The sequence below is a fragment of the Cyprinodon tularosa genome, unplaced genomic scaffold (genome assembly GCF_016077235.1).
Source record: "Cyprinodon tularosa strain WSP-4 unplaced genomic scaffold, ASM1607723v1 ctg134, whole genome shotgun sequence".
In the NCBI taxonomy this organism is placed as follows: domain Eukaryota; kingdom Metazoa; phylum Chordata; class Actinopteri; order Cyprinodontiformes; family Cyprinodontidae; genus Cyprinodon; species Cyprinodon tularosa.
This window is the reverse complement of record NW_024038158.1, coordinates 209,580-236,350: the sequence shown is the minus strand read 5'-3', so window position 1 is coordinate 236,350 and position 26,771 is coordinate 209,580. Positions and strand designations below refer to the sequence as shown.

The 26,771-nt window shown below is 38.2% G+C and overlaps 2 protein-coding genes across 34 annotated transcripts in view; one reads left to right on the top strand and one right to left on the bottom strand.

The window, feature by feature from the left end:
* The window catches only part of neb (nebulin), an 86,645-nt gene extending 73,940 nt beyond the window's left edge, over positions 1–12,705 (top strand). For 17 of the 33 annotated variants that reach the window (XM_038277698.1, XM_038277705.1, XM_038277725.1 and 14 more), the window contains 14 exons: positions 170–262; positions 537–629; positions 2,194–2,286; positions 2,561–2,653; positions 4,218–4,310; positions 4,588–4,680; positions 6,225–6,317; positions 6,918–7,010; positions 7,420–7,527; positions 8,793–8,979; positions 9,222–9,314; positions 10,451–10,591; positions 10,704–10,810; positions 11,842–12,015. In XM_038277698.1, the coding sequence (XP_038133626.1) occupies positions 170–262; positions 537–629; positions 2,194–2,286; positions 2,561–2,653; positions 4,218–4,310; positions 4,588–4,680; positions 6,225–6,317; positions 6,918–7,010; positions 7,420–7,527; positions 8,793–8,979; positions 9,222–9,314; positions 10,451–10,591; positions 10,704–10,810; positions 11,842–12,015 (1,554 nt within the window). Of the gene's footprint in view, positions 1–169; positions 263–536; positions 630–2,193; positions 2,287–2,560; positions 2,654–4,217; positions 4,311–4,587; positions 4,681–6,224; positions 6,318–6,917; positions 7,011–7,419; positions 7,528–8,792; positions 8,980–9,221; positions 9,315–10,450; positions 10,592–10,703; positions 10,811–11,841 lie in introns of all 33 variants that reach the window. The other 16 variants (XM_038277694.1, XM_038277726.1, XM_038277704.1 and 13 more) reach the window with 12 other exon arrangements.
* A 2,508-nt stretch (positions 12,706–15,213) lies between these two features.
* LOC119778480 (TBC1 domain family member 8) overlaps positions 15,214–26,771 on the bottom strand; it is a 47,218-nt gene continuing 35,660 nt past the window's right edge. The window contains exons 12-20 of the mRNA XM_038277693.1: positions 24,860–25,145; positions 24,574–24,709; positions 19,267–19,365; positions 18,806–18,874; positions 18,450–18,720; positions 18,296–18,361; positions 18,114–18,200; positions 16,048–16,163; positions 15,214–15,974 (exon numbers count right to left, since the gene is read on the bottom strand). Coding sequence (XP_038133621.1) covers positions 15,636–15,974; positions 16,048–16,163; positions 18,114–18,200; positions 18,296–18,361; positions 18,450–18,720; positions 18,806–18,874; positions 19,267–19,365; positions 24,574–24,709; positions 24,860–25,145 — 1,469 coding nt within the window. The 3' untranslated portion in view covers positions 15,214–15,635. The remainder of the gene's footprint in view (positions 15,975–16,047; positions 16,164–18,113; positions 18,201–18,295; positions 18,362–18,449; positions 18,721–18,805; positions 18,875–19,266; positions 19,366–24,573; positions 24,710–24,859; positions 25,146–26,771) is intronic.

Here is a 26,771-nt window from a genome sequence, read left to right as displayed (position 1 = left end):
GAAGAAACGTATGACTAAATATATGATTGTTAGGTCCTAATTCATTTAGGAAAAATGAAAAACTAATATAATAATTCTGAGTGAAATCACCACAAGTGATGGACATGTTGTTGTGTATAAAACAGGATGCTATCTTACTGTTTACCTCTGTGACATTTGCAATGGGCAGATACATTACAAGGATTCTGTGGGTCAAGGGACCACCATACCTGATCTCCCTGAGGTGAAGCGGGTCCGAGAAACCCAGAAGAATATCAGTCTGGTAGAGGAAAACCGACTGCAGTGACCCTCCTCATTCTCATCATCCTATCATATCTTTCTTTTCTAAAACAAAAAAAGAGAAGTTAATTTTTTAGTGCTGGTTTATCCTCCTCCATCCTAACGTGTTTTTTTACTTCCATAAACCATTCCTTTTTTACCAGAACTGTTTATTCCCTCTCTTATTTTGAGATCTGCTCTCCTCCCGATCTGCAAACTAATCTCCCGTGGAGTGTGCTGCCGTCGTATGTGACTGTTCTGTGTTGTCTCGTTCAAAGCATCGTTACAAAGAAGGAGTGGGACAGGGCACCTCAGTGCCAGAGACCCCAGAGATGGAGCGGGTCAAACGCAATCAGCAAAACATTAGCACGGTACCTCCCAGCAGGGACCTTTCAGTTTCCTATCCTCTACCTCCATCCGACCTCACTTCCTTTCTTCCTCAAACACCCTGAAGTAACTCCTCTCCTCCTGAACCTCCGCCGGTCATTTCGATGTTAAAAATCAAACACTAAAGTCATGAGTGTTATACTAATATTTTCATAATACATCTGAAAGTTATTGTCCCAGATTAGAATTATTATGCATCATACACCTGTTTTCTACTAAATTGCAAATGTTTAAATTTATTGTAGATACAGTTTACTTGGTAGAAATTTTAAGTTGATTTAAATTGATTTAATTCCTTAAACATCATCTGCCTTCAGTCATAACTTAACTATTTCATTTAAAGCTTTTAAGGAGACAATCTCACTTAAACTTTCACCTGCAGACTAATTAAAATTGGTTGGGTGGTTTAAAACAGATCAGAAACTACTAAAGCTTAAAACTATAACTAAAAGAAAGATCGGAGTCCTGTCTGCAAAGTAGAGAAGTTCAGATAAACAGTGTTGGATGCTGACCATAACGTAATGTTATGGTCTAAAGAAAGATGGACGACTACCTTCAAATTCCTCAGCAAATTTTAAACTAAGACACATCTATGTTTTCTGAGTGGAAAATTATTACCACCCAAGGTTTGAATAGTTTTACTATTTAATAGTTTATTTATTATTATTTTTTTTTATTAATGTCTGATTTTTCATTTCAGTTTAGTTTTACTTTGTTTTTTAGTATTTTTTTTTTAGCTAAAAAAGAAAATTGAGCTTAAGGTTTAGTTTTTCTTCATTCCACTTATAGTTTTAATCTTTCATGTTGTACAGCTTGCATACCGACAACAGACAAGACCTATAATAAAATAAAATAAATAATATGACAGATAAAGACTGACCGCTGCAGCAATTCAATTGACCTGACTGCTGTTACCGCTATCTGCTGTCGAAATAACGTACAGTGAAAATCAGCAACTGGAAACTAAACCACATATTAATGCATTAAACTAAGCAAATTCTCTCTTAAAATTCAACCAAATGCAAATGTTTAGAAAAACATTTCTATGATGGCATGTTTTGGTAAACAGGAAGTTAATATTGACCTGAAACGATGATGGAGGATCTGTGAGACTGAGAAAAGTCCCTGAAACATCAGGAAACCTGAAACAAATAATAATATGCATATGTATACAAGAATATGGCTTAACAATTACAATTAACATATTAACGAAAATGTATGCTAAAGAAAGAGAGGAAGTAGGCTTTCAAAATGGCGTTGTACCAGTAAACATGGCTGATTATTTTATCTGTAGACTTTTTGGACTAAGTTTATATAGGTAGGGACTCATCTGTAACATCGATTGTTCCTATGAATTAACATTTTCATCATCTACAGATGAAGAAACGTATGACTAAATATATGATTGTTAGGTCCTAATTCATTTATGAAAAATGAAAAACTAATATATTAATTCTGAGTGAAATCACCACAAGTGATGGACATGTTGGTGTGTATAAAACAGGATGCTATCTTACTGTTTACCTTTGTGACATTTGCAATGGGCAGATACATTACAAGGATTCTGTGGGTCAAGGGACCACCATACCTGATCTCCCTGAGGTGAAGCGGGTCCGAGAAACCCAGAAGAATATCAGTCTGGTAGAGGAAAACCGACTGCAGTGACCCTCCTCATTCTCATCATCCTATCATATCTTTCTTTTCTAAAACAAAAAAAGAGAAGTTAATTTTTTAGTGCTGGTTTATCCTCCTCCATCCTAACGTGTTTTTTTACTTCCATAAACCATTCCTTTTTTACCAGAACTGTTTATTCCCTCTCTTATTTTGAGATCTGCTCTCCTCCCGATCTGCAAACTAATCTCCCGTGGAGTGTGCTGCCGTCGTATGTGACTGTTCTGTGTTGTCTCGTTCAAAGCATCGTTACAAAGAAGGAGTGGGACAGGGCACCTCAGTGCCAGAGACCCCAGAGATGGAGCGGGTCAAACGCAATCAGCAAAACATTAGCACGGTACCTCCCAGCAGGGACCTTTCAGTTTCCTATCCTCTACCTCCATCCGACCTCACTTCCTTTCTTCCTCAAACACCCTGAAGTAACTCCTCTCCTCCTGAACCTCCGCCGGTCATTTCGATGTTAAAAATCAAACACTAAAGTCATGAGTGTTATACTAATATTTTCATAATACATCTGAAAGTTATTGTCCCAGATTAGAATTATTATGCATCATACACCTGTTTTCTACTAAATTGCAAATGTTTAAATTTATTGTAGATACAGTTTACTTGGTAGAAATTTTAAGTTGATTTAAATTGATTTAATTCCTTAAACATCATCTGCCTTCAGTCATAACTTAACTATTTCATTTAAAGCTTTTAAGGAGACAATCTCACTTAAACTTTCACCTGCAGACTAATTAAAATTGGTTGGGTGGTTTAAAACAGATCAGAAACTACTAAAGCTTAAAACTATAACTAAAAGAAAGATCGGAGTCCTGTCTGCAAAGTAGAGAAGTTCAGATAAACAGTGTTGGATGCTGACCATAACGTAATGTTATGGTCTAAAGAAAGATGGACGACTACCTTCAAATTCCTCAGCAAATTTTAAACTAAGACACATCTATGTTTTCTGAGTGGAAAATTATTACCACCCAAGGTTTGAATAGTTTTACTATTTAATAGTTTATTTATTATTATTTTTTTTTATTAATGTCTGATTTTTCATTTCAGTTTAGTTTTACTTTGTTTTTTAGTATTTTTTTTTTAGCTAAAAAAGAAAATTGAGCTTAAGGTTTAGTTTTTCTTCATTCCACTTATAGTTTTAATCTTTCATGTTGTACAGCTTGCATACCGACAACAGACAAGACCTATAATAAAATAAAATAAATAATATGACAGATAAAGACTGACCGCTGCAGCAATTCAATTGACCTGACTGCTGTTACCGCTATCTGCTGTCGAAATAACGTACAGTGAAAATCAGCAACTGGAAACTAAACCACATATTAATGCATTAAACTAAGCAAATTCTCTCTTAAAATTCAACCAAATGCAAATGTTTAGAAAAACATTTCTATGATGGCATGTTTTGGTAAACAGGAAGTTAATATTGACCTGAAACGATGATGGAGGATCTGTGAGACTGAGAAAAGTCCCTGAAACATCAGGAAACCTGAAACAAATAATAATATGCATATGTATACAAGAATATGGCTTAACAATTACAATTAACATATTAACGAAAATGTATGCTAAAGAAAGAGAGGAAGTAGGCTTTCAAAATGGCGTTGTACCAGTAAACATGGCTGATTATTTTATCTGTAGACTTTTTGGACTAAGTTTATATAGGTAGGGACTCATCTGTAACATCGATTGTTCCTATGAATTAACATTTTCATCATCTACAGATGAAGAAACGTATGACTAAATATATGATTGTTAGGTCCTAATTCATTTATGAAAAATGAAAAACTAATATATTAATTCTGAGTGAAATCACCACAAGTGATGGACATGTTGGTGTGTATAAAACAGGATGCTATCTTACTGTTTACCTTTGTGACATTTGCAATGGGCAGATACATTACAAGGATTCTGTGGGTCAAGGGACCACCATACCTGATCTCCCTGAGGTGAAGCGGGTCCGAGAAACCCAGAAGAATATCAGTCTGGTAGAGGAAAACCGACTGCAGTGACCCTCCTCATTCTCATCATCCTATCATATCTTTCTTTTCTAAAACATAAAAAGAGAAGTTAATTTTTTTAGTGCTGGTTTATCCTCCTCCATCCTAACTTTTTTTTTTTTGCTTCCATAAACCATTCCTTTTTTACCAGAACTGTTTATTCCCTCTCTTATTTTGAGATCTGCTCTCCTCCCGATCTGCAAACTAATCTCCCGTGGAGTGTGCTGCCGTCGTATGTGACTGTTCTGTGTTGTCTCGTTCAAAGCATCGTTACAAAGAAGGAGTGGGACAGGGCACCTCAGTGCCAGAGACCCCAGAGATGGAGCGGGTCAAACGCAATCAGCAAAACATTAGCACGGTACCTCCCAGCAGGGACCTTTCAGTTTCCTATCCTCTACCTCCATCCAACCTCACTTCCTTTCTTCCTCAAACAACCTGAAGTAACTCCTCTCCTCCTGAACCTCCGCCGGTCATTTCGATGTTAAAAATCAAACACTAAAGTCATGAAAGTTATACTAATATTTTCATAATACATCTGAAAATTATTGTCCCAGATTAGAATTATTATGCATCATACACCTGTTTTCTACTAAATTGCAAATGTTTAAATTTATTGTAGATACAGTTTACTTGGTAGAAATTTCAAGTTGATTTAAATTGATTTGATTCCTTAAACATAATCTGCCTTCAGTCATAACTTACAGTATATTTCATTTAAAGCTTTAAGGAGACAATCTGACTCAAACTACTAAACTAAACTACAAAACAACTGCCAACATGATATGGTCTAAAAAAAGATGGAGGACTACCTTTAAATTCCTCAGCAAATGTTTTCTGAGTGGAAAGTTTTACTATTTCATTATTTTTTATTTTTTATTAACGTCTGATTTTTAATTTCAGTTTAGTTCTACTTTGTTTTTTAGTATTTTTTTTTTTAGCTAAAAAAGAAAATTAAGCTTAAGGTTTAGTTTTTCTTCATTCCACTTATAGTTTTAATCTTTTATGTTGTACAGCTTGCATACCGTCAACAGACGAGACTTATAATAAAATAAAATAAAATAAATAATATGACAGATAAGGACTGACCGCTGCAGCAATTCAATTGACCTGGATGCCGTTACCGCTATCTGCTGGCGAAATAACGTACAGTGAAAATCAGCAACTGGAAACTAGAACACATATTAATGCATTAAATTAAGCACAATCTCTCTTAAAATTAAACTTTTTTTTAGTTTTGTAAAGTCCTTTTACAGTTTTAGTAAGTTTTCAAGGTCTAAATTTGATTCTGATTATAATTATCCAAAATGTTTTAGAATTCTAGCTTATGTTTACATCATTAGTTTTAGTTAATGATAATAACCTTATCACAAACACTCACTTAAAGTGGCCTGAAATTAATGAAGTAGACAAGAGTTAATGATTAACTCCACTCAGTCATTATGGACTCTGTTTAAAAGCAACGTCAGGAGAAGAGCTCTGACTTTAAAATGGCCAAATACCAAATTAGAATCATTTTTTCTATATTGTTTAAACCTATACGTTTAGTTTTACTCAGAAGGATTTAGAAACAAATTTGCAATAAATTTACATTTTTTATTTAGTTTTTTCAATTTTTTTTCCAGAAGAGAAAAACAAAACAGCTCAATCATTTCTGTAATATCCAATGAAGAGTTTGACATCCACTATAACACTAACATTTAAACAGCTTTCATTTGGTCTAACCAGAAAAGCTCCCTCCTTTCTCAGGAACAGAAATGTCCCATCTCCTTTTTTCCATTTATTCCTTTTGTTGTTGCTTTTTTGTGATGTTATTGTCTGCCTTTGTGCCACAGTCTGTTATTGATCTGCTTTTTCTCTTCTTTTACCGTCTCTGCATAAAACCCTTGAATGTTTGTTTGCTAGATAAAATACAAGGACTCTGTGGGTCAAGGCACAGCTATACCGGACCTGCCCGAGGTGAAGCGGGTCAAAGAAACCCAGAAGCACATCAGCTCGGTAGTGGAACAAAGCCGAACCAAGTGTGCTCCTAACATTTGAGTGCAGACAGTAGTTTCCATCATGGCTACCTCTCCTCCTCCTCCTCCTTCCTGCTCTCTTCTATCCCCCTCTTCATCCCATCCATCTTTATTTAAGGCTCATCCTGCAGATTCTTGAGCTCCACCATCTCCACCCTAATTTTGCTATAATATCCATCTGTTTTTCTATTCTATTCCACTGATATTCTCTTTACCTTTTAATCTTCTACATCATTCCTGCCTCTTTGGCCTTTTAATACGATATTTTCTAACCTGCAGCCAAGCTTTTTCTTCATCAATCTGTGGCAGTCTACTTGATAATGTTTAACATTCCAGCGAATGAGAAGCTAAATCTTCTGCTGAGCTGTGAGGATTGTTTGCCTCCATGTTTTTCATTCCTACAGCAGTGATCCTGGCTGAATGCCTCTTTGTATAGACATAAAAAAGAAAACACAATCACATATTGAGAATATATCAGTTTTATGTATTTTTTTCTAACTAGTTCACGCTTGAAGAGTCCAAATCTGTCAATATGTTTGGTGGTGTGGTTATAATGGGGGCTGTGCTTATTGTCCTTTAGGTCTTGTATAAGGACAGTTCTGCCAAGGGAACTCCTGTGGTCTTTACTCCTGAGATGGAGCGGGTCAAAAGGAACCAAGAGAACATTAGCTCGGTACCTTCAGATACACAATGTTCTTCCTCCTGTTAACCTTTTTCTAACTGAGTCGACCCCTGCTTCAGTTAATCTCATTAATTATCCTGACTGCGCTCTCTGATTATGTTTAATCCCAGCAGCTGTGGTGTGCCCACACATCCTCTAACCTCTTTTGTTCCTGTAGACTTTCTTTTTTCCTGCCGTTCATCCTCTGAAGATTGGAACATAACTAACTCTTCATCTCCTAATCAAAGACATAAAAAAAAAAAAAAAAATCTTCCTTTCTAATTCATTTGTCTGATTTTCCAGTAATCTTCTTCCTGCCTTCTACTTTGTGCGTCCTCTTAAATGTTCCCCCCTCTTCTGCTCCTGACGCTCTCCTGGACTCACCTGTGTGACTCTCACTCTCATGTTCTCCCTCCTCCAGGTGTTGTACTCTGACAGCTTCCGCAGGCAGGTCCAGGGCAAGGCCGCCTTCGTTCTGGACACGCCTGAGATGAGGCGTGTCAGAGAGACGCAGCGCATCATTTCTGGAGTATGTTTTTTTGTTTTTAATGCACATTTTTTAATTAATGATTCCTCTTTGACGACAGTAGAATTAGGTATTCTAGACTGACTCAACCATCTAGTTTTTATACAATGGAAAAAATTGAAATCTAGATAAGTCATTTTTTCTTAAAATAAGTGCATTTGTTCTTAGATTTAGGAGGTAAAAGAGACATGTTGCCAATGAAACAAGACAATTTACACTTAAAATAAGAAAACACAATTCCATTGTTTCAAGTTCATTTTATCAAAATTTCTTATGTGAAGAATAAATAAACTCATTCCATTGGCAAACTACTGTATCTTATTTACCTACTCAAATAAGGGTAAATACACTTAATTTAAGAAATTTTTACTTTTTTTTTAGATAATTTTTCCAGTGTAAATCATTTGTTGCTCTCAGTTTGGAATAGAATAGAAAATCCCTTTATTGTCCCACAATGGGGCAATTCTTGGTTACAGTTTACAGTTGAGATTTGAGATCATTGCTTTGTTTTGGGGTTTTTTTATAACCAGAAACAATTAAAAATCAGAAAGTATTTTTTTTTTTTAATTTACTTCCTAAAATAGTATATAACAAATGTCCCTTTTATAATGCTTACTTGACTATACCTTAGAGCCCAAAGCAAAGTTTAAAAATATTAATTGTTATGCTCGTTATCTGTTTTTTACATATTTAATTTAGTAGGGAAATGTTAAATAAAAAAGGATTTTCTTTAGTTTTTTATTAAGCAAAATGAATTATAGATAGAGCTCTTATTCTGTTTTTCTTTTTTTTTTTATGTCTTATTCACCTCCTCATGTAAAATCCCTGCCCCCCATGTAAATTTTGTGAACCGCCACTGCTTGTTTTGTGTTCCGTGAGTAATTGGGGTGTAAATCTCTGAAAATTTGAATTTTTGTCTATTAATAGCACAAAAAAAAGTCAATATTTGACTGAAATTGAATTGATTGAGAATTTCAACAGCTTCCAGGTTTTAGCCATATATTTCTATTGTAATAAATTCAATATCAACTATTCCATCCTGGCTCATGATGCTGCCACTACCGTACTTTACCTGCTGGATGATGTTGCTTCAGTGATGGCTTCCCAAGTTTAAATTGGTCGGATGCACTGGCATTTATTTAAGGCAACACAGAGCAACGTTTGGCTTGAGTATTAGCTTATTTTCAGACGTATTAAGTAAGCTTTATTTGTAAATAATATATTTTTTAACACTGTTTATTCATATGGCTTCTATTTGCCTCATTCAGGTAAAATACCACGAGGACTTTGAGAAAAGCAAGGGTAGCTTCACTCCCACCATCTCTGACCCCGTGACCGAACGCGTGAAGAAGAACACGCAGGACTTCAGTGACATCAGCTACCGCGGCATCCAGAGGCGCGTGGTGGAGATGGAGAGGAGACGTGCGATGGAGCACGACCAGGAGACCATCACCGGTATGACCTCTAACTCCTGCTAAGTTCCAGTCCTTTTAGATCAGCTACTAATAATTAAAGCTGTTCATCTCATTAAGTCAGTAAAGCAATAATTCTTTCACCTGTACGGTAACTTGGCGTATCTTAAGGATGTATATTTTCTTTATGAAAATAAATAAACCTATATCAGTATTTTTTTTTTACCCTTTATGAGACAGACAGGAAGCTGAGATAAAATGCATCTTTTCAATTTTCTGTTATAGATCTGCGTGTGTGGCGCACCAACCCCGGCTCCGTGTTCGACTATGACCCCGCCGAGGACAACATCCAGTCCAGGAGTCTGCACATGATGTCAGGTAGGATTCAACAAAGGTCAGAATTTATTTCAAAACACAGGCCCTCCACACAGTTCAGAAAGGTTGGGAAGTGTTCAAGGTTAGTATTTTGGATGTTATGGAAAAAGCAAAGAAGAGCTGGAAAATGTTTGTGTTTCCTTTTTATTCACCTTTTATTCTCCAGATAGCTCTTCTTATCATGCTTTTTTCTCTTGAGGTCCTTTTTTTTATTGCCTTCCTTTCTTTATTCTGCCTTTCCTTTGATCCGTCCTCTTAGTGTTCGCTTCCTTCTTCCTCCATTTGATCTTTTTTACCCTGCCCCTCTTCCTCCTGTCTCCTTTTTTTCATGCTTTTCTTTTCTCTTTCCTTCCCTTCTTTCTGTCCTGTCTTGTTTTCTCTTTCATTCTTGATTATTCATGTACTTAACGGTCATATATTTTATTTTTTGTGTCCACAGTTAACCTTGTCCTCCCCCATTCCTTCTTTCTTCCCTCATTTGTACTTTTTGACCTCCTTTCTATTCTTTGTTTCCTCTGTTCTCATCGTCTCATCTTGGTTTCCTTCCTGACTTTTAAAGCTCTGCTGTAAATTCCATTCATTTTATGCATATTTCACCCATTCATAGATTTACGATTAACTTTATTTTGGATTTTAGGATAAAGGCCAAAGAAGAATTAGTGTATTTCTTTACACTGCAAAAAATTTCAAATTTCAAAAAAGTCAAATTTTCTTAAAACAAGTAATTTTTTTTCTTTTATTGCACAGGTAAGTGAGACACTTTATCAATGGAATAAGACAATTAACATTTAAAATAACAAAAATAACTGCATCGTCTTATTTCAAGTGCATATTGTCCAGTTATCTTATAAGAGTAAAATTTCTCATTACATTAGCCAATCATCTTATTTACTCAAATTAAGGATAAATACACCTATGTTAAGAAACTTATAATTATTTATAGAATGTTTTGCAGTCTTACAAAGAAAACTCCTTTGGCAAAAATAAAATAAACTCGCGAAAATATCCTTTTTTTTTCTTTTTTTTTTAAAGGCAGCATTTGTGGTTATTAACATTAAGCATTAAGGTTTTGTCCTTAATTTGAATAAACAGTTTAAAATGTACCATTAAACTCTCTCATGCTGACTTTGTTTTTACAGTGCAAGCGCAGCGTCGCAGCAAGGAGCATTCCCGCTCCACCAGCGCCCTGAGCGGCCTGGCCGATGAGAAGTCCGAGCTTTCCCAGGATGCTGACCCCCATCTGTCTCTCTACAGTAACGGCTTCACGACCAACTCTATGGGTAACTATCTACAATCACATCATCAGCATATCAGTACATATACTTGAGCATATACAGTCTCCACCTGATTGTTCCATGACTCTTTGTTGCCTGATTGTTCATCTCATATCAGCAGGATACCAGCAGACCAGGACTGTGGAGCTGCAGCAGAGGTCTTCATCTGTGGCCACCCAGCAGACCACAGTCTCCTCCATCCCCTCACACCCATCTACCACCGGGGTCAGTCACCTGCACTCACCTTATACTCACTATATTTCATTTAAACGGTTTTAAAAACAAGACTCAGATGCACGTATAGATTCTCACCCTGATAATAAAGTTATATATAGTTATATTTCAATTCAATTCAGTTTATTTATATAGCGCCAAATTCACAACACATGTCATCTCAAGGCACTTTACAGTTATATGAAAATAAAGTTTCATGTTTTGGAGCCTGAATGTAAAGGTTTGTATCGAATCATTTCGGCCCTTCATCAGTTCGTCTCACAGACTTTCTGATGGACTGGTGTGGACATGTCCCCACCAATAATTTTAATACATAGACTTTGGCAATATGTGAGACAAATTTCTAAATTTGATTTTGCTGCTTTTGAAGGAGGATAATCACTAATGTAGCTGAAAGGGAAAACATCCATCAATCAATTTCTGGATGGATGAAACTGAAATTGCACAGGAAAAACGCGAAATCTAGATTTTTTCTTAAATAAGTGCATTTGTTCTTGAAATGAGGAGGTAAAAGAGACATTTTGCCAATGGAACAAGACAATTTACATTCAAAATAAGAAAACACCATTGCATTGTCTTATTTCAAAGGCATTTTATCTAATTATCTTATTTTAAGAGAATAAAAATACTAATTCCATTAGCAAACTATCTAATTTAACTATTCAAATTAAGGTTAAATACACTTAATTTAAGACATTTTTACTTATTTCTAGATCATTTTTCCAGTGGTGCATACTAGGGAGGCATGATATTGTGCTGTTGGCATCGGAATTGGCATTTATCCATTTTTTTTTTTTTATACATTTATGTCTGACTACCTATAAATATAAATATTAGTGTATTTTGGATCTTTTGTGTTTTCAACAATAGGAAAGCATTCAATAAATATATGTTTAATCTCATTTTTGGAAAATGTAAACCCTTTTTTAAAAGGGTTTGTGTCGAGTAACTGTAAGTCCGTGTCTCCACCAACTTTCATCACAAACTTTTACACCCTTGGTTCGTCTCCTTGCTTCCTGTAGAAAACCGTGCGTGCCATGTACGACTACACGGCGGCGGACAGCGACGAGGTGTCATTCAAAGATGGCGATGTCATTGTCAATGTGCAGTCCATCGACGAGGGCTGGATGTACGGCACCGTGCAGCGCACCGGCAAGACCGGCATGCTGCCCGCCAACTATGTGGAAGCCATTTAAAGAAGGAGCCCGCCCGTCGTCCCTCCAGAGTGGGCGAGACCCCATCCACAGGGCAAGCTGACTGGTCCCTCTGCCATCACCACAGTGGCTTTAGTGCAATCTGTAGCTTTTCACCTTCTTGTTGCTCTTCAACGTTTATTGGAAATTGTGTTGCACTTCCTGTTTTAGTCTGTTGTTCTTCACATGCTGCTGCTGCTGCCGTTCTTCCTGTGGATGTGACATAAGCTTCATGACGTGACATAATAACCGGTTTCACCGAAACATGCCTACTATAAAATACAGACTGTTTTAGATCGTTCCAAGGTTCTGTTGTGGAAAAAGCACGGCTCTCCAACAGACAGCTCCGACTTACTGCTTTGTACATTTCAACCATTTGATAGCGTAATTTAATGTACTGTTTATGTCTGAACTTCAGAGTATTTTCCTCTAAAAGCTCTGGACTAGAACCAGTAATGACTAATGAAGAACTGGATGAATAAATTAAGAGTTAAGTTGCCATCCATCTCCTCCATGATCAAACCGCTCCTAAAGAGTTGTATGAAATAAGCATCAGTTTTCCCTCCTTTCTAAGGAAGGCTGGCTAACAGCATTATTCTGTGTGCTTTGTTTCTTCTGATGATCTGGGTCTTGGCTAAGGCTCGTCCTCCACCTTTAATCTGTAGTTAATAAAGCACAACAGCTCCTGCAGCACTCTGACTCCTTCCTTTCATTGCTCTTCATCATTTATTTTGTTTTATTCACATCCAAACATTTGGTGACTTTAGCAGCTTATTTAGGAAACCTTTGAGATGATGGTCATCTTTTTATAGGAAAAATGTGTTGCTCATCTGTTGTTCAATCTCATCTCTTGAGATCAGTTTGAGCTTCTCATATTCGTATCATTTGCTTCTGAGTTACTTGTCCTAAGGGTCCCCCAGGAGCAAGAGATACGATAAAAAGAGACATCACAAAAACATTTAGAGTTGAGAAAATCATTTGAGCACCATTTCATTAGGAAAAGAGATCTCATGATGGTAAATGACCAAAGCACGTTTCACTACATTCAGTCATTCGCCCGAGGACACGACGACACTGAAATCCAAAACCAGGGCTTCAACTGACAACCCTCTGGTTGCAGTTTTTTGAATACGAAATAAAGAATGAGATGAGATGAATTTGAATAAGCAGTGAGAGATGGCATGTTTATTTCTCAATGAGGCAAAACTGAGACACTGGATCCAAATAAGGAGATGAAATTGAGGCTTTTGCACATTGTTTTATTTTTCTCTTAGTTGAGATCTGGAAAAAAAAGAGCTGTAAGAGATTTTAGAGAACTCGCACAAGGCTCACTGTGAGACTTAAGGTGTTTCTAAGGAGAGAAATTTGAGAAGAATAAGAAAACCTCTCTGGTCTCAATCAGTCCTCATTTATATCTTGGAGATGTAAATGTGACATAAAGGAGATCTCATCTTCAATTTTGCTTTCCCACAGGAAAGTAAAAGTAAAGTATTGCTCCAGATTTCTATATACATGCACTATGCACTCCTGGCTGGGGGTCTGCCCTTGGTGCTTGATGCCTTGCTCCCCAGGTGGAGAGTAGGGTGTTTATTGGGGTCAGTAGGAGAGCTGGCATCCTTGGAGAACCCCGTCTGGGACATCAGAGGGTTTGGCCCCACCCTTCCTGGCAGGGGCGGCTGGCTGGCGTGGCTCTACGGCAGGTGAAATACGATCACCGTGCCAGGATGCATCTCTCCCTGCCCTGGCTCTGCATGCGGCCTATGCCTACAGTTGGCTGGGGGACTTCTCGGGGGTGGCACCTGGGCTCGGATGGCTGGCAAGCAATTCTCAGCCTAGAGAGGTGGATTACCTGGGTTGTGATTGCCTGGCAGTGATGGGTATGAGAGGACTGTATGGATGTGGGGCCCGGCGCAGCTATGACTGGCAGGCGCCATGGTGGGATCTGCAGGGGGTTGGCTATCTGCTGTGGCGTATATTGGTAGCGGGTATGGGTCATCCCTCCAGGAGGTGGTGCTTGAGGCTGGTCCTGGGCTGCACTGCTGCTCTCCTCCCTATGTTGGCGGCTGTTTCCGACACCCTTTATATATATATATATATATATATATCCCTGCAATGGACTGGTGACCTGTCCAGGGTGTACCTTGCCTCTCGCCCATACACAGTTGGAGATAGGGACCAGCAGCCCTTGTGACCCCGCTTGGGATAAGCGTGACAGAAAATGGATGGATATATTTACATATACATAAACACACACACAAACGCGTGGATCTCCTCCTGGGTTTGCTCAGAATCAGTGGAGGCAGGTGGAGTATTCTCCAGAGGGGGCTATAATTTCAAAATAGACCAAAAGCCAATCAAATGTACACTAAGGTATCATACCAGTATATTTACTTGAATGCCAACAGCAAAAAACATAAGAAAAACACTTGTTTTTATGACACTAATTAGTCCTACCTGTCTTTATCTATGCTGGGTCAGATCCTGATGAATAAAGTGTTAGCTTTGCTGCATGCAGGTAACCAAGCCTTTTAGCTAAACCAGGTCCTAGAAAAAGACAGAGTGTACCGTCTCCATCTGTCATTGGACTCCTAATTTTATTGTTAGGGTGATCAGATTCAAGAGCTTTCACCTCCAGCTTCTCCTGGTAAGTTTTGCGCTCAAAGGTGTTGCTCTAAGGAACTTCACTGAATTTTATTTTCCTTGCTCCATTTCTCTCTCCCCAATCGTCTATAACGTCTGTGTCTCAACCTGTCAACAGCCACACTTTATGACAGATGACTGTAACGTCAGCACTATGGTGGGATATAGAGTTGCTTTCAGCTCTGGGCGCAGGAGAGCTCCAAGATGGTCCTATCTTTTGCATTGGAGAGGAGCTTCTGCACATGTACAACTTTTAACGAGAGTCTAGGGGGAAATATAATTCCACCCTTAATTATTTCAGATCCAAAAAGCTTAATGTATATGTTTATGTAATCTAACCAAACTACACAATCCCAGTATAAGTGAAAGTAGGACAGAAGACGAAACAATCATTGCTAAAAATATGACAATACATTTCCTGTATCAACAGGAAGTCACCAGATCTCAATCCAAAGAGCATCCTTTCCATGTGATGTCAAAACAACCCAGGATTAGCAAGGTGTACCTAATAAACTGGCCACTGAGTACATAATTTAAATTAAAAAAAAAAACAGAAGGAAATTTATTCCAAAAAATTCTTTAATTGAGAAGTGAGCATCTTGAAACATTTCATATGAAAGAAACAGAGAAGCTTGTAAAAATCTGCCCTGGGAGCAGTCTGTAAGGTCCGTCGGTTAAAATGTTCCCATAAGGCGGTTCCTGGAAACAGCAGGTTGTTGAAATCAAGTTTGAATGATAATTAATGCTGCAATTAGTCATAAAGTGTAAACGTTACAGAAGGCGACATTTTAGAAAGTGATGAGAGGATGTATCTAACAGAGGTACAGGCAGGATTCACGGTGGCGGCGTTAGAAGGCAGCATCGAGTAGATCTGTCATTCAGCATCATTTGGCTGCACTCTAACTGTAGCATTAATCTTAGCATCTCTTGTTAGATGAAAAGACGCCAACATGACGTTTATGTCCAGCAAGGCTCTCCGTCAGTCACCTGGTCCCTCCTTGCAGTGTGAGCAAACCCGCCCGCTGCTGGTACTGATTCTGTTTGGCCTGTGCGATTTTTGCCGGCAGGTCGGCGGACTTCTCGAAGAAGTTGACCAGCGCTTGCTCGGTGAGGAGCGACGCCAGGATCTGAGCGTAGCTGACCGTCCACTCGTCATCTGCGGCCAGAGTCCCGTCAGACGCTTTGGTTTGTTCCCGGTGGGAGGCCTCGCCGATCTGCAGCACAAGGCTGGTTACCGTAGCGATGGCCTGGAAGAGGTCATTCTCCTCGGGGGCGCCATGGAACATGCTGTAAAGCGTCTTACAGAACTGGATAAACTCTCGCTGCAAAAGAAGAGGAGGTGTTGAGTTTTTGCATCGAATCGGAACAGAAGGGAGCAGCTGTAGTTTTCAGCACCTGATTCATAAGCGGCAGAGGTTTGTCCACATCTTTCTCCTTCTCTTTGACCAAATCCTGCAGCATCTGCTTCAGCTGCACCTGGTAGTCTGTCACTTCTTCTCTGCCCTCTGGATCTATGCAAGTACATTAATTCAGATTAGATCCCAATAGACAACAAAACCTCAACAAACCACTGTGTTTATGATTACAAAATCGGGAAAAATATGAATCTGAAGGAAAAAATTTAGAGTTGTGACTCGATTAACATCAAATTTAAGCAGCAACATTCACCTCCTGCCTCCACTTAAAGTGTCTGTGACATGCTTTTCCATCAATGTCACAATGTTAGCCATTATTTTACTCTTTACTGTGGTTAAAGATGTAATAATAGAACATTTTGACCCAAAATAGGCGCATTTCTCAACAGTCGACCAAAAGTGATGGAAGTGATGGAATGATGGAAGTCATTCATCGTACCAACTTAAAGGTATAGAGGACAATCTTTTATTTCCAGGTGGATTATATAAATAAGTGATCCTCCTAATTTTTCATCATTCTGGTAACATGTTTACTTAAGGCTGTCCTACGCGCTCGTCCCCAGCTCGCTATATTTTTTCAGCATATGCACGTCCCCGCATCTCCTCAAGGAGAAATGGGCTCATGCACGCTCTCACACTTGTTTAATAGGCGTACCCTCTCGGGAGCGGCTACAGGGTTGTGCATGTCCATTATTAAGTGGAGAGGGCAGGTCTTCCACTATACTCTGAAATCAGGTTAGACGGCCTTGATCCTTTAAAATGGTGCATTTCTGCTCAGTTGCAGGAAAACTGCGACAGCGGATGTCAGTTTGCACCAGATTTCTAGAATGAACAGGATTACTGTTACTGGAACAAAGCAGTAAAACTGATAGCGTAGTCTACAGCTGGGCTGGTCTGACTAAGCCTGGTAAAATCTGAGGAATTTTCAACAAAAAAGCTTGTCTGCCCTGAGCCCGCTGAGAAGGAGTAGGAAACAATCAAAGGCCTCCGTATGTCATTCTGTTGAAATGAGGACCATCTTTACTCTTTGCCCAGAGAGAAAGAAGGGAAAGGAACCAAGAAAAGCAAACAAAGTAATAACTGGAAGAAAAACGGGGTCTATGGTCCTGAACCACATGATGTTCGACATCGGGCTGTTTCCCAGTGTAGTCCTGTTTCTCTGACTGTGACTAACTGGATGTGCTCTCTTTCATGCAATGTAATGTAATTTCCCTTTGGGATTATTAAAGTATGTCTGATTCAGATTCTGATTCTGATTCATCCCCTGACATGGGAGCTGGCTCGGAGCTCGTCTGCCTGGCTGTGTGTTTCCTTGATTGGGCCGCCCTTTAAAGTTGCCTTTTGTATTCCTGCTTCTGTCTCCTTGAACCCCAGTCGGCCTCGGCAGATGGCCGCTCATACAGTCTGGTTCTGCTGGAGGTTTCTTCCTGTTAAAAGGGAGTTTTTCCTCTCCCCTGTCGCTACAAGCTTAGTGTGAGGGATTGCCTTCTAGTCAATGAGTCGATGCAATCAACTGGTTTTCCTTAGATAGAAAACTTTGAATCAATTTGACTGAATGATCTGGTTGAACTGTAAAGTGCCTTGAGATGACATGTTGTGAATTTGGCGCTATAGAAATAAACTGAATTGAATATTGAATTGAATTATCTGACTTGAACCGTGCAGGTTGTTGAAATCATCACTTTCTGACTTTCTAAGTTCCATAGTTGTCTTTACGGGCTGAACGATGAGACACACTTCTTAGTCGCTTGTAATTCATTTAGCGGACCACTAGATGGGAGTAAATCGCACACAGTGGAACTTTAATTAGGTTTAATTTTCTCTTTCTTATTATCTTGATGCAGTTCAAACTTTTTAGCAAAAGAGAAGTGGAAAGTAATGTTCGGCTTCTATAACAATCCCAACATTAGTCCCTTCTCTGGTTTCTGCTCTTTTTCCTCAAATAATGTCACTGAAAATAATAGAAGGCTGTAGAAAGTATCAAAAATTAATAGATTCGATAGATTCATGCAGATTCTGAGAGAAGGAAAATGTGTTTAGACCAACCAGGAGTGTTCTTGTTAACATAGAGGGGCCTGTTTGTGGACAGCAGGGGGCTTCTGAGGGACGGTTCATCCTCGCTCTCGGTCAGTGCTACAGGTATACAGATACACAGAGGGAGACATCACTGTCAACTCCTTACAGCTTCTACAAACTCTCATTCTTACATCATGCTCACAGATAATCACCTGGAGGGATATGGAGGCGGTACAGAAGCCTTATTTTCTCATTTAGTTCCCCACAATACAAAGTGTCTGTAAACGAAAGAAAAAAATGAATAAAACAATCAGCAGGGAAAGTATCTGGGGTCCATTAAAAAGCTTCTGCTCTCCTTGTACCCACCAAGCCAGCTGGCAAACTCCTTGAAGGTCACCAGGTTGTCTCGGTCCTGGGCCAACAGGGTGAAGGTACGGTTGCCCAGAGTGTCCGTGTGCTGGTTCGACCCGGTCGGCCACGGCACCAGCAGCCCGTACAGACTTTTGAACTGCGGTCGGTCCAGCCGATACTGACGCTCCACAAAAGAGCGACCGGATTCTCCGTACTGCCAGGCGGCAGCCTCTGCTGCAGCTGCAGAGCTGCGGTCACCCCAGTAGAGGCTGATGAAATGCTCTGTCTGGCAGGCGAGGCAATAAAAACACTCAAAAGAAAATCACTTATAACATATTTAGAAAAAGGAAAATACTAGAATCAGAAAGTACCTTGAAGAGGTCATAGAGGTCAGATAGATTCTCAGGATTGATGGAAACTTCCGCTGATATCAGCCGCAGCTGCAGGCCAACACAGAGAGGACAAAGATGACGTCCAAACAGACAGAGCTGACCAATCCAAAAATGTATTGATCTTCAACAGGAGCTGAATAACTGATACTTAACTAAACAGCTGACGTGCTGAAAAAACTTTAATGTCTGTCTAACCTGTTGGTTAACCTTAAATTAACCAAATGATGTTAATCAGTAGTATCTGTTTTGGAGAGGTTTAAATTCAATCAAGATCAGCACTCCACAGCTCCACACTTTTAAATCTAAAAGTTTTAGCTGCTGTAATTTGACAAAAAAAAAAAAAAAAAAGCCATTTAAGCATACTAGCAACAGCTGCTGTCTTTAACAGCAGTCAGGCATGTTAATTAATGGTTTTAAAAGATAAAAATCAATCATCTCACAGTGTTTTCTTTGATGGTGTCCTCGTGGGCCTGCAGCACGCGGATCCGGTGCAGGCAGCGAAGGCGCTCAATCTGCCGCACAGTCAGGTCTCTAAATTTCTGCCATGGAAAAGCACAAACAAGATCATTTCATGCTGAATCCTCAACTTTGACAGTAGACCTTTTTTTTTTTTTTTACGGTTTCTGTTTAAAAGAAAACATCAGAAATATGAATGCCTTGCTAATTTATTTTTTGTTTGCTTTTGTTGCTTTTGAACTATACTGTATTTTCGGACTAGAAGTTACATTTTTTTTTTTTCCTAGTTTGGCTGGGGGTGAGACTTATACTTATGTGTGAGATTTTTGACACATAATCATATAATTTCACATGTTATTTTCACATTAAACTATAAGAAGGCGCTCCAGGCCTGTGTTGATAATTTCGACATTTGCGTTAACTTATAAAAACAACTGAGAATACAATACTGCAGATTACAAGCAGCAAGTAGGAAAATATGTAGCTGAAAACGGTCATTTTTGAGCAGCAGGAAGAAAGTTAGCAGAGTTGTTTAAAAGTGACACAGAGGACGCAGATTTCTTTGGATTTAGTAATTTGGAGTGACACAGATGGCTTGATAAATTTGTTAGCATGTTATTTATGCTATATTTGTCTAAATAACTCTTAATATATAATGTTAACATACCAGGTATGCTCTCAGTTTGTTGTTTGTGTGCCATGTAATGTTAGCACACCATACAATTATTCTGCCTTTTGTTGCCTCTATTCTATTTTTATTTTATTTTGCCTTTCAAGATGACTTCTCTGTTCTTGGTGTTGGATTTTATCAAACAAATTTACCCCAAAAATGTGTCTTATACTCCAGTGCGACTTATATATGTCTTTCTTCTTTATTATGCATTTTATGGCTGATGCGACTTGTACTCCGGAGCGACTTATAACCCAGAAAATACGGTAAATGAAAAAATTAAATAGTTAAATATCCATCCAGTTTAGTTGTTAACAACAAAATATACAACTGTTGTTTTGTTCAGTAGTATTAAAGGTGTTGTTTAAGAAACTGATTAGCCAAACAGTTGTAGGTTAAATTTCTACCTAAACAAGAATGATCAGTTTAGTGGAGATTTGTGTCTTAAAGGAATAGTACACCCAAAACATGATTAGCCTTCATTTTCTACTCACCCCCATGCTGAACAACACTCTGGAATACTTTTTTGATATCTCAAATGCATCTGGAGATCTGGGAGGCTTCTTGCTGTCTGCTGACATTCAAATAATGGAGGTCTATGGCGCCCGAGGCAGAAAGGTCCATAAAAGTCCACAAAAAACGTGTCAATATTCCTCCATACTGCTCGTCCAATGTATTCCAAGTGTCCTGAGTGGGTAGCGTCCAGAATTTACTCGAAACGAAGTCATTTAGAATGTTTTTAGAGCATAAACAGTAGTGTATGGGATTTCCTGAAAGCGCGCACATGCGCGCTCACGACGCTACGGAAGCCGGCAGACCAAACCAGATGAAAGTGCGCATTCAGCGTCTGCTCTGCCAATAATGCAAGCGTAGAAGAAGAAATGTGCTGTTTACCTGTCCAAAGAAAGAAACAACGAAACAAAAATGTCTGAGGACTTCAGTGTTGAGGAAGAGCATGAGTTCTTTGCCGAGCTGAATGCGCTGGTTTGGTCTGCCGGCTTCCGTAGCGTCGTGAGCGCGCATGTGCACGCTTTCAGGAAATCCTATACACTACTGTTTATGCTCTAAAAACATTCTAAATGACTTCGTTTCGAGTAAATTCTGGATGCTACCCACTCAGGACACTTGGAATACATTGTACGAGCAGTATGGAGGAATATTGACACGTTTTTTGTGGACTTTTATGGACCTTTCTGTCTCGGTCACCATAGATCTCCATTATTTGAATGTCAGCAGACAGCAAGAAGCCTCCCAGATCTCCAGATGCATTTGAGATATCAAAAAAGTACTCCAGAGTGTTGTTCAGCATCGGGGTGAGTAGAAAATGAAGGCTAATCATGTTTTGGGTGTACTACTCCTTTAAGGTAAAAAAAGAAAGTAGGACAGAATATATAGTGGGAAATTAATAGAAAACATTTTTTTTGGGGCTATGATAACTAAACAGGTTGGAAGTTTTAAATGTTTTTAAAATATAAGAACAATTTCTATAATACATTTTTTTCAAACATGCAATTTGCATTCGATTCACACCAATCGGAAAATAATGCTATTGAACAAGACCTGCTGCTTGTTTTTCTGCATGTTTTTTTCTTTAGACTTATATTTCTAGAAGCAATAATTATTACATATTTTACCACAACAGATGTTTGAAAAGAAGCGGTCTGAAGCTCGGCTTATTTAGCCACACCTCTTTTCCCATTTTAATTTAACTCAGGATAACTCACTTCCAACATCCTTCTTCTCCAAACAGTTACACAGAGGACATATTTATACCTACCAACATTTAGTATTTTCATTAGAATAATTCATATGAGTAAATTAGGGTTTTCTTTAGTAATTGTCCACACTTTCAGGGCTGCCATTTATTACAGAATCAATTATCTATTCTTTTTAATTGCTTGATGTTTTGAAACCTCCTTATTGTCTACTGGCCAACTGTTCTATGAGTTACACCACATGCAAACACACAAAGGCCTTTCCTTATTGTCCCCACATTAACAGAGTTTAAAGTGTTTTATTTTTCAGTTTATAAGCCTCTCTCCGTCTGGTAAAAAAAAAAAAAAAAAATTTCTAGACCTTAAACACGATTTAGATTGCTTTAAAAATAACTATATACTTTCAACCCGAATGTGTTAGTGTGTTCCAAAAACTTTCATTTATGCTCTTTTTCAAAGTATCACTAATAACTGCAAATTTGCTTTTGGTAGACTGTCACTTTTTGCAGAGGCAACAGGCTATTTTTGCAAAGCCCCATTATTTGTTTTTACTTTGAAGTCTAGAAAGCAAAGGGAAGACTGGAAATGCTAAGTGGTTGCCGGGGTAACGACACCTGCAAACCAGAGAGAGCACTGATTTTATAGCAGCGGATTTCTTCAGTTTAATACAGATACTGTAAACTGTTAGTTAAAAAAAATTATTTACTTTATGGTGTTTTTTCGAAGCGTATGATGATCTGACCTTAAATAGTTTTTATTTTGTAAATGACTAAAGGAATACATGCCTGTTGAGGTAGTTTAAAGTCTATTTTTCGTAAACAATCTGACATCTTGCGCATGCATATTGACTATAGGTATGCTGGTCTGACGGGGTATGCTTATCTGGTCACAGTAGAACACTAGAAATATATTAAGCATGTCTTTAGTTAAACCAATAAAATAAGAAAAAAATATTTGAAACCAGTACAGAAACAAAAAGCATTTTTTTTAAAAGACAGAATGTAGTCATTTATTTCAGAAGGTGCAACATCACAAGTAAGTAGAAGAGGGGGAATTAGGAGATTTTGCAATTTTGTGCCTCAGAACTTATGGGTTTCTCCTGAAACTGGTGGGTTGCTGGTTCAAGCCTCTGCTTTAACCATTCAAGTGTTGTATCTTAGCCTTTGTAAAGCCATAGGACCATAAAATAATTGACAAAAAAATTCATATTTTTCAAAATTAGAGCTGTCAATGAACTTTCTGACAAATGAAATAAAAAAAAACAACTATAAGTTACATTAGATCATGTACTTGCATCAATTCTCTACCCTGCGATAGACTTATTTGTTATTTTCACACAAAATTGAACATATTAAAAAAAAAATTGATGTCTAGCATATGGATTCTTTTTTTTGTTTTTTTTTGTTTGGGCCTCTATAGTTATCATTCACATGTTAACTAAACAAAGGGCAAAATGTTCTTATCAGCTCATCATAGACTGATACAGGTGGATGAGGAAATAATCCAGGAGGAGGAAAATGTGGAGGCAGAAAATTATCCATCAGCCTCAGTTATGCAGGTTTAGCTCTAATTGGTTTGTGGCAGACCTGCCATCCATTATACAAAGAGCTGAAGATGTATCTGTTCTCAGCGCAGCACGGTGCTCAGTGGGACCTTTTATTCATTTCTTTGCTGTGAAAGAACGGGATTTATAGGATTGGTGCAGAAAGGACAGATTATATTCCCCATTAAAGGAGAAGTTCGGTTTTTAACACTTTTAGCCCATTTTCTGTAGTGTCCAGGATGAAATCGAATGATCGACACCAAAATTTTGACAATTGGTCCAGTCTCTGCTTTTTGGCTCATTTAGAATCCACCCCTGGCTGCTTTAGAATGGCTTCCATAGAGCCTGTTTACACAGTTGTAGTCTTTTCGCTTCACTCTGTGTACTCCGACGTCGAGGTGCTAACTTCTCTGTTAAACACTTTAAAAAACTCTGAAAATGGAATACGAAAGGTGGATTCTTGATTCTCGACGTCGGAGTACACAGAGTGAAGCGAAAAGACTTCAACTGTGTAAACAGGCCCCATTTCCGTTTCCGGTGGCAGGGGGATATTGACTATTCCAACAGAACTCAATGGGATTTACAAAATGCTAAATAAAACACTACAGGAACGTTTTTTCTTCACAAAACTTTTTTTGGAACGTCATTGAACAGCGCTGACGACCCGGTGAGTAGCATATTTAAAAAAAACAACGTTTAAGGTTGTTTTAAGGACATTATCGGACATGCTCTATGGAAGCCATTCTAAAGCAGCCAGGGGTGGATTCTAAATGAGCCAAAAAGCAGAGACAGGACCAATTGTCAAAATTTTGGTGTCGATCATTCGATTTCATCCTGGACACTACAGAAAATGGGCTAAAAGTGTTAAAAACCGAACTTCTCCTTTAAGAAATCCAAAACTTTATATCTGTTTTTCCTTTTTCCGGGGGAGCCGAAGCACCAGAACCTGTGGAGCCTCTCTGATCTAAGTTTAAGTAACAATATAATACTCACAATCTTTTTCATGTTTATAAACAGTTGAAAACAGCCAGTATGAGATTATAATTATTAGGATACTTATTGATTATCTGCCACTGTTATGTTTCTTATTTTGATTTTTGCTAAATTGACTGAAGCTTCATCTCAGCCAAACTTTCTACACTGCAGTTAAATTTTCTTTACTGTAATGTTATTGGGGTTCTCCTGTCTTCTTTAACGTGCCGCTAGGGTATTAAAATCTATATTCACAGAGCCCAAAGGAAACGTAAAAAAAAAAAAAAAAAAGAATTTGCTCATTAGCTGGTTTTAAATTTAATTTTAAAAGAGGAACAGGCAAGCTTATTACACTAATAAAATATTTCCATTATATTTTTGCAACACTCACTCCGACAGCCTCATGGATGAGGTCGGTGATGTCTATGTGTTTCACTGGAGGGATAACGGGGTCACTGCAGCTGTTTTCCTCTGCAGCAGGCGGGCTCGATGAAGGCGAATCCTCTTTTCCCACCTGATCTAAAAAACTGCAGAGGACAGATAATGACAGAGGGTTAGTCTGTCGCTCTTAATCTGTGATTCTGACTTAAAATCTCAGCTTAAAGTACATAAACAGCTTCTCTATAGAGTTATATAGAAACAGAGAACATTAAAATAGTCAGAGGGAGAGAATCCACCTTGTGAGGATCATGAGTGCCTGTCCGTCGTCTGTGCACTCAGACAGCTGGGCAGCGTTGGCGTCCAGCACAGCCAGACCCAGCTGGAAGATGGCTTTGATCCCCCGGTAGAAGAAGCAGTCCACCACACAGACAGCGCTCTGAAAGGGCAGGACGCTTAGGAAGAGGGTGAGAAACCAAGAGAGGGAGACGGAGGAGAGCGTGGACAGATCTGGGACCTGCTCCGCCAGCTCCGGTAAACGCTCCCTGATCAGCTCCTCAAACACCGACTGGTCCACCTGAGCTCCTGCAGAGTAGGGAGGAGGTTCAAGCGATGAGTAGAGGGTTTGTGGGAAACTGACACCAATAAAATACAATTTTATCTTGCTCTGAATCTAATTTGATGCCAATCCCAGAGAAAACAACAAATTAAAAATGTGGTAAAAGGGTCAGATTTAAATTGACCAATTATTGAATGATATATATATATATATATATATATATATATATATATATATATATATATATATATATATATATATATATATATATATATATTTAAAATCATTTAAGCAAATTCCTCACTTTTTAGGTGTTCATTTTGTTCCATTATCGTTACAAAATAAGAACATGTTTTGTAAAAGGAAATTTGAAAAACCGGGAAAAAAACGAAAATATTAATCAAAAAAGTTTTTGAACTGTAACTGCTGTTTTTTTATTTATTTATTTTTTTTTCCACCTTTTTCCCCCCCAAGTACTATTTTTCTAAACTTCTCTTTTTTCAGATTGATTTTTATGAATATAATTATTTTCAAACTGCCTTTTTCAGATCGAATTCTCTTCACTTCAAGCCCATTATAAATGAAACGCACATTGACCAAAAAAAATGTTGTTACTAACGTCACTGCAGACCAATACAAAAGCTACTTCACTCCTGAGCACAGACCACTTCCCAAAAGTGAAGAGTTTGATCTGTATAACGCAGTTAAAAAAGAATGCGGTTTGTAAAACAAAAAAGCAAAAGAATAAATAAAAATAAATAGAATCAAGTTTAAAAATGATGAGAAAATATGATCTGAGAAAACAGCAAAGAAACTTTTCAAAGTTTCATCTCTGGGTTGCATTTTTTTCTAATTTTCTTTTACATAAGGTGTTCTTTTTTAAAAACAATAATGGAACAAAATTCACTCCATATTCATGGATCAGTTTTTTTTTTTTTTTTAAAGGGGTCAGACTTGTATTTTCTTCAGCAGTGAGTTGTTCATTCAGGAGCTGCTCTTGGAGCTCATCTGCCTGGCTGTGTTTTTCCTGGACGGGGCCGCCTTTTACAGCTGCTTTTTGTATCTCTGCTTCTGTCTCTTGAACCCCAGTCGGCCTCAGCAGATGGCCGCTCACACTGAGCCTGGTTCTGCTGGAGGTTTCTTCCTGTTAAAAGGGAGTTTTTCCTCTCCACTGTCGCTACAAGCATGCTTAGTGTGAGGGATTGCCTTTAAGTCAATGAGTCTATGCAATCAACTGGTTTTCCTTTGATAGAAAACTTTGAATCAATCTTACTGTATGATCTGGTGAACTGAAAAGTGCCTTGAAATGACTTGTGTTCTGAATTAGCACTATAAAAATAAACTGAATAGCAATTGAAGACTGGAGGATTTTTTTAGCCCCCTTTTTCTAATGAAACAGGCTGGACTTAGAAAAATGCTCAACCTAGTTGTTTTTTTTCTTTTTAACGTGTTCATAATACCAGCCAATCATCACTCACATTTTCGCTTTGCTTCTAATATGAACAACAGGATTTTATTGTCCCACAAAAACTAGAAAGAAACAATGGGATGCTTTTTTTAGTTTATCAAGCAAATTCAGAATATATACTTCTGATCAGTGACAGTTAAGATTGTGAAAAAAAAACTGATCAGAGAAACTTTTTTACCAGTTG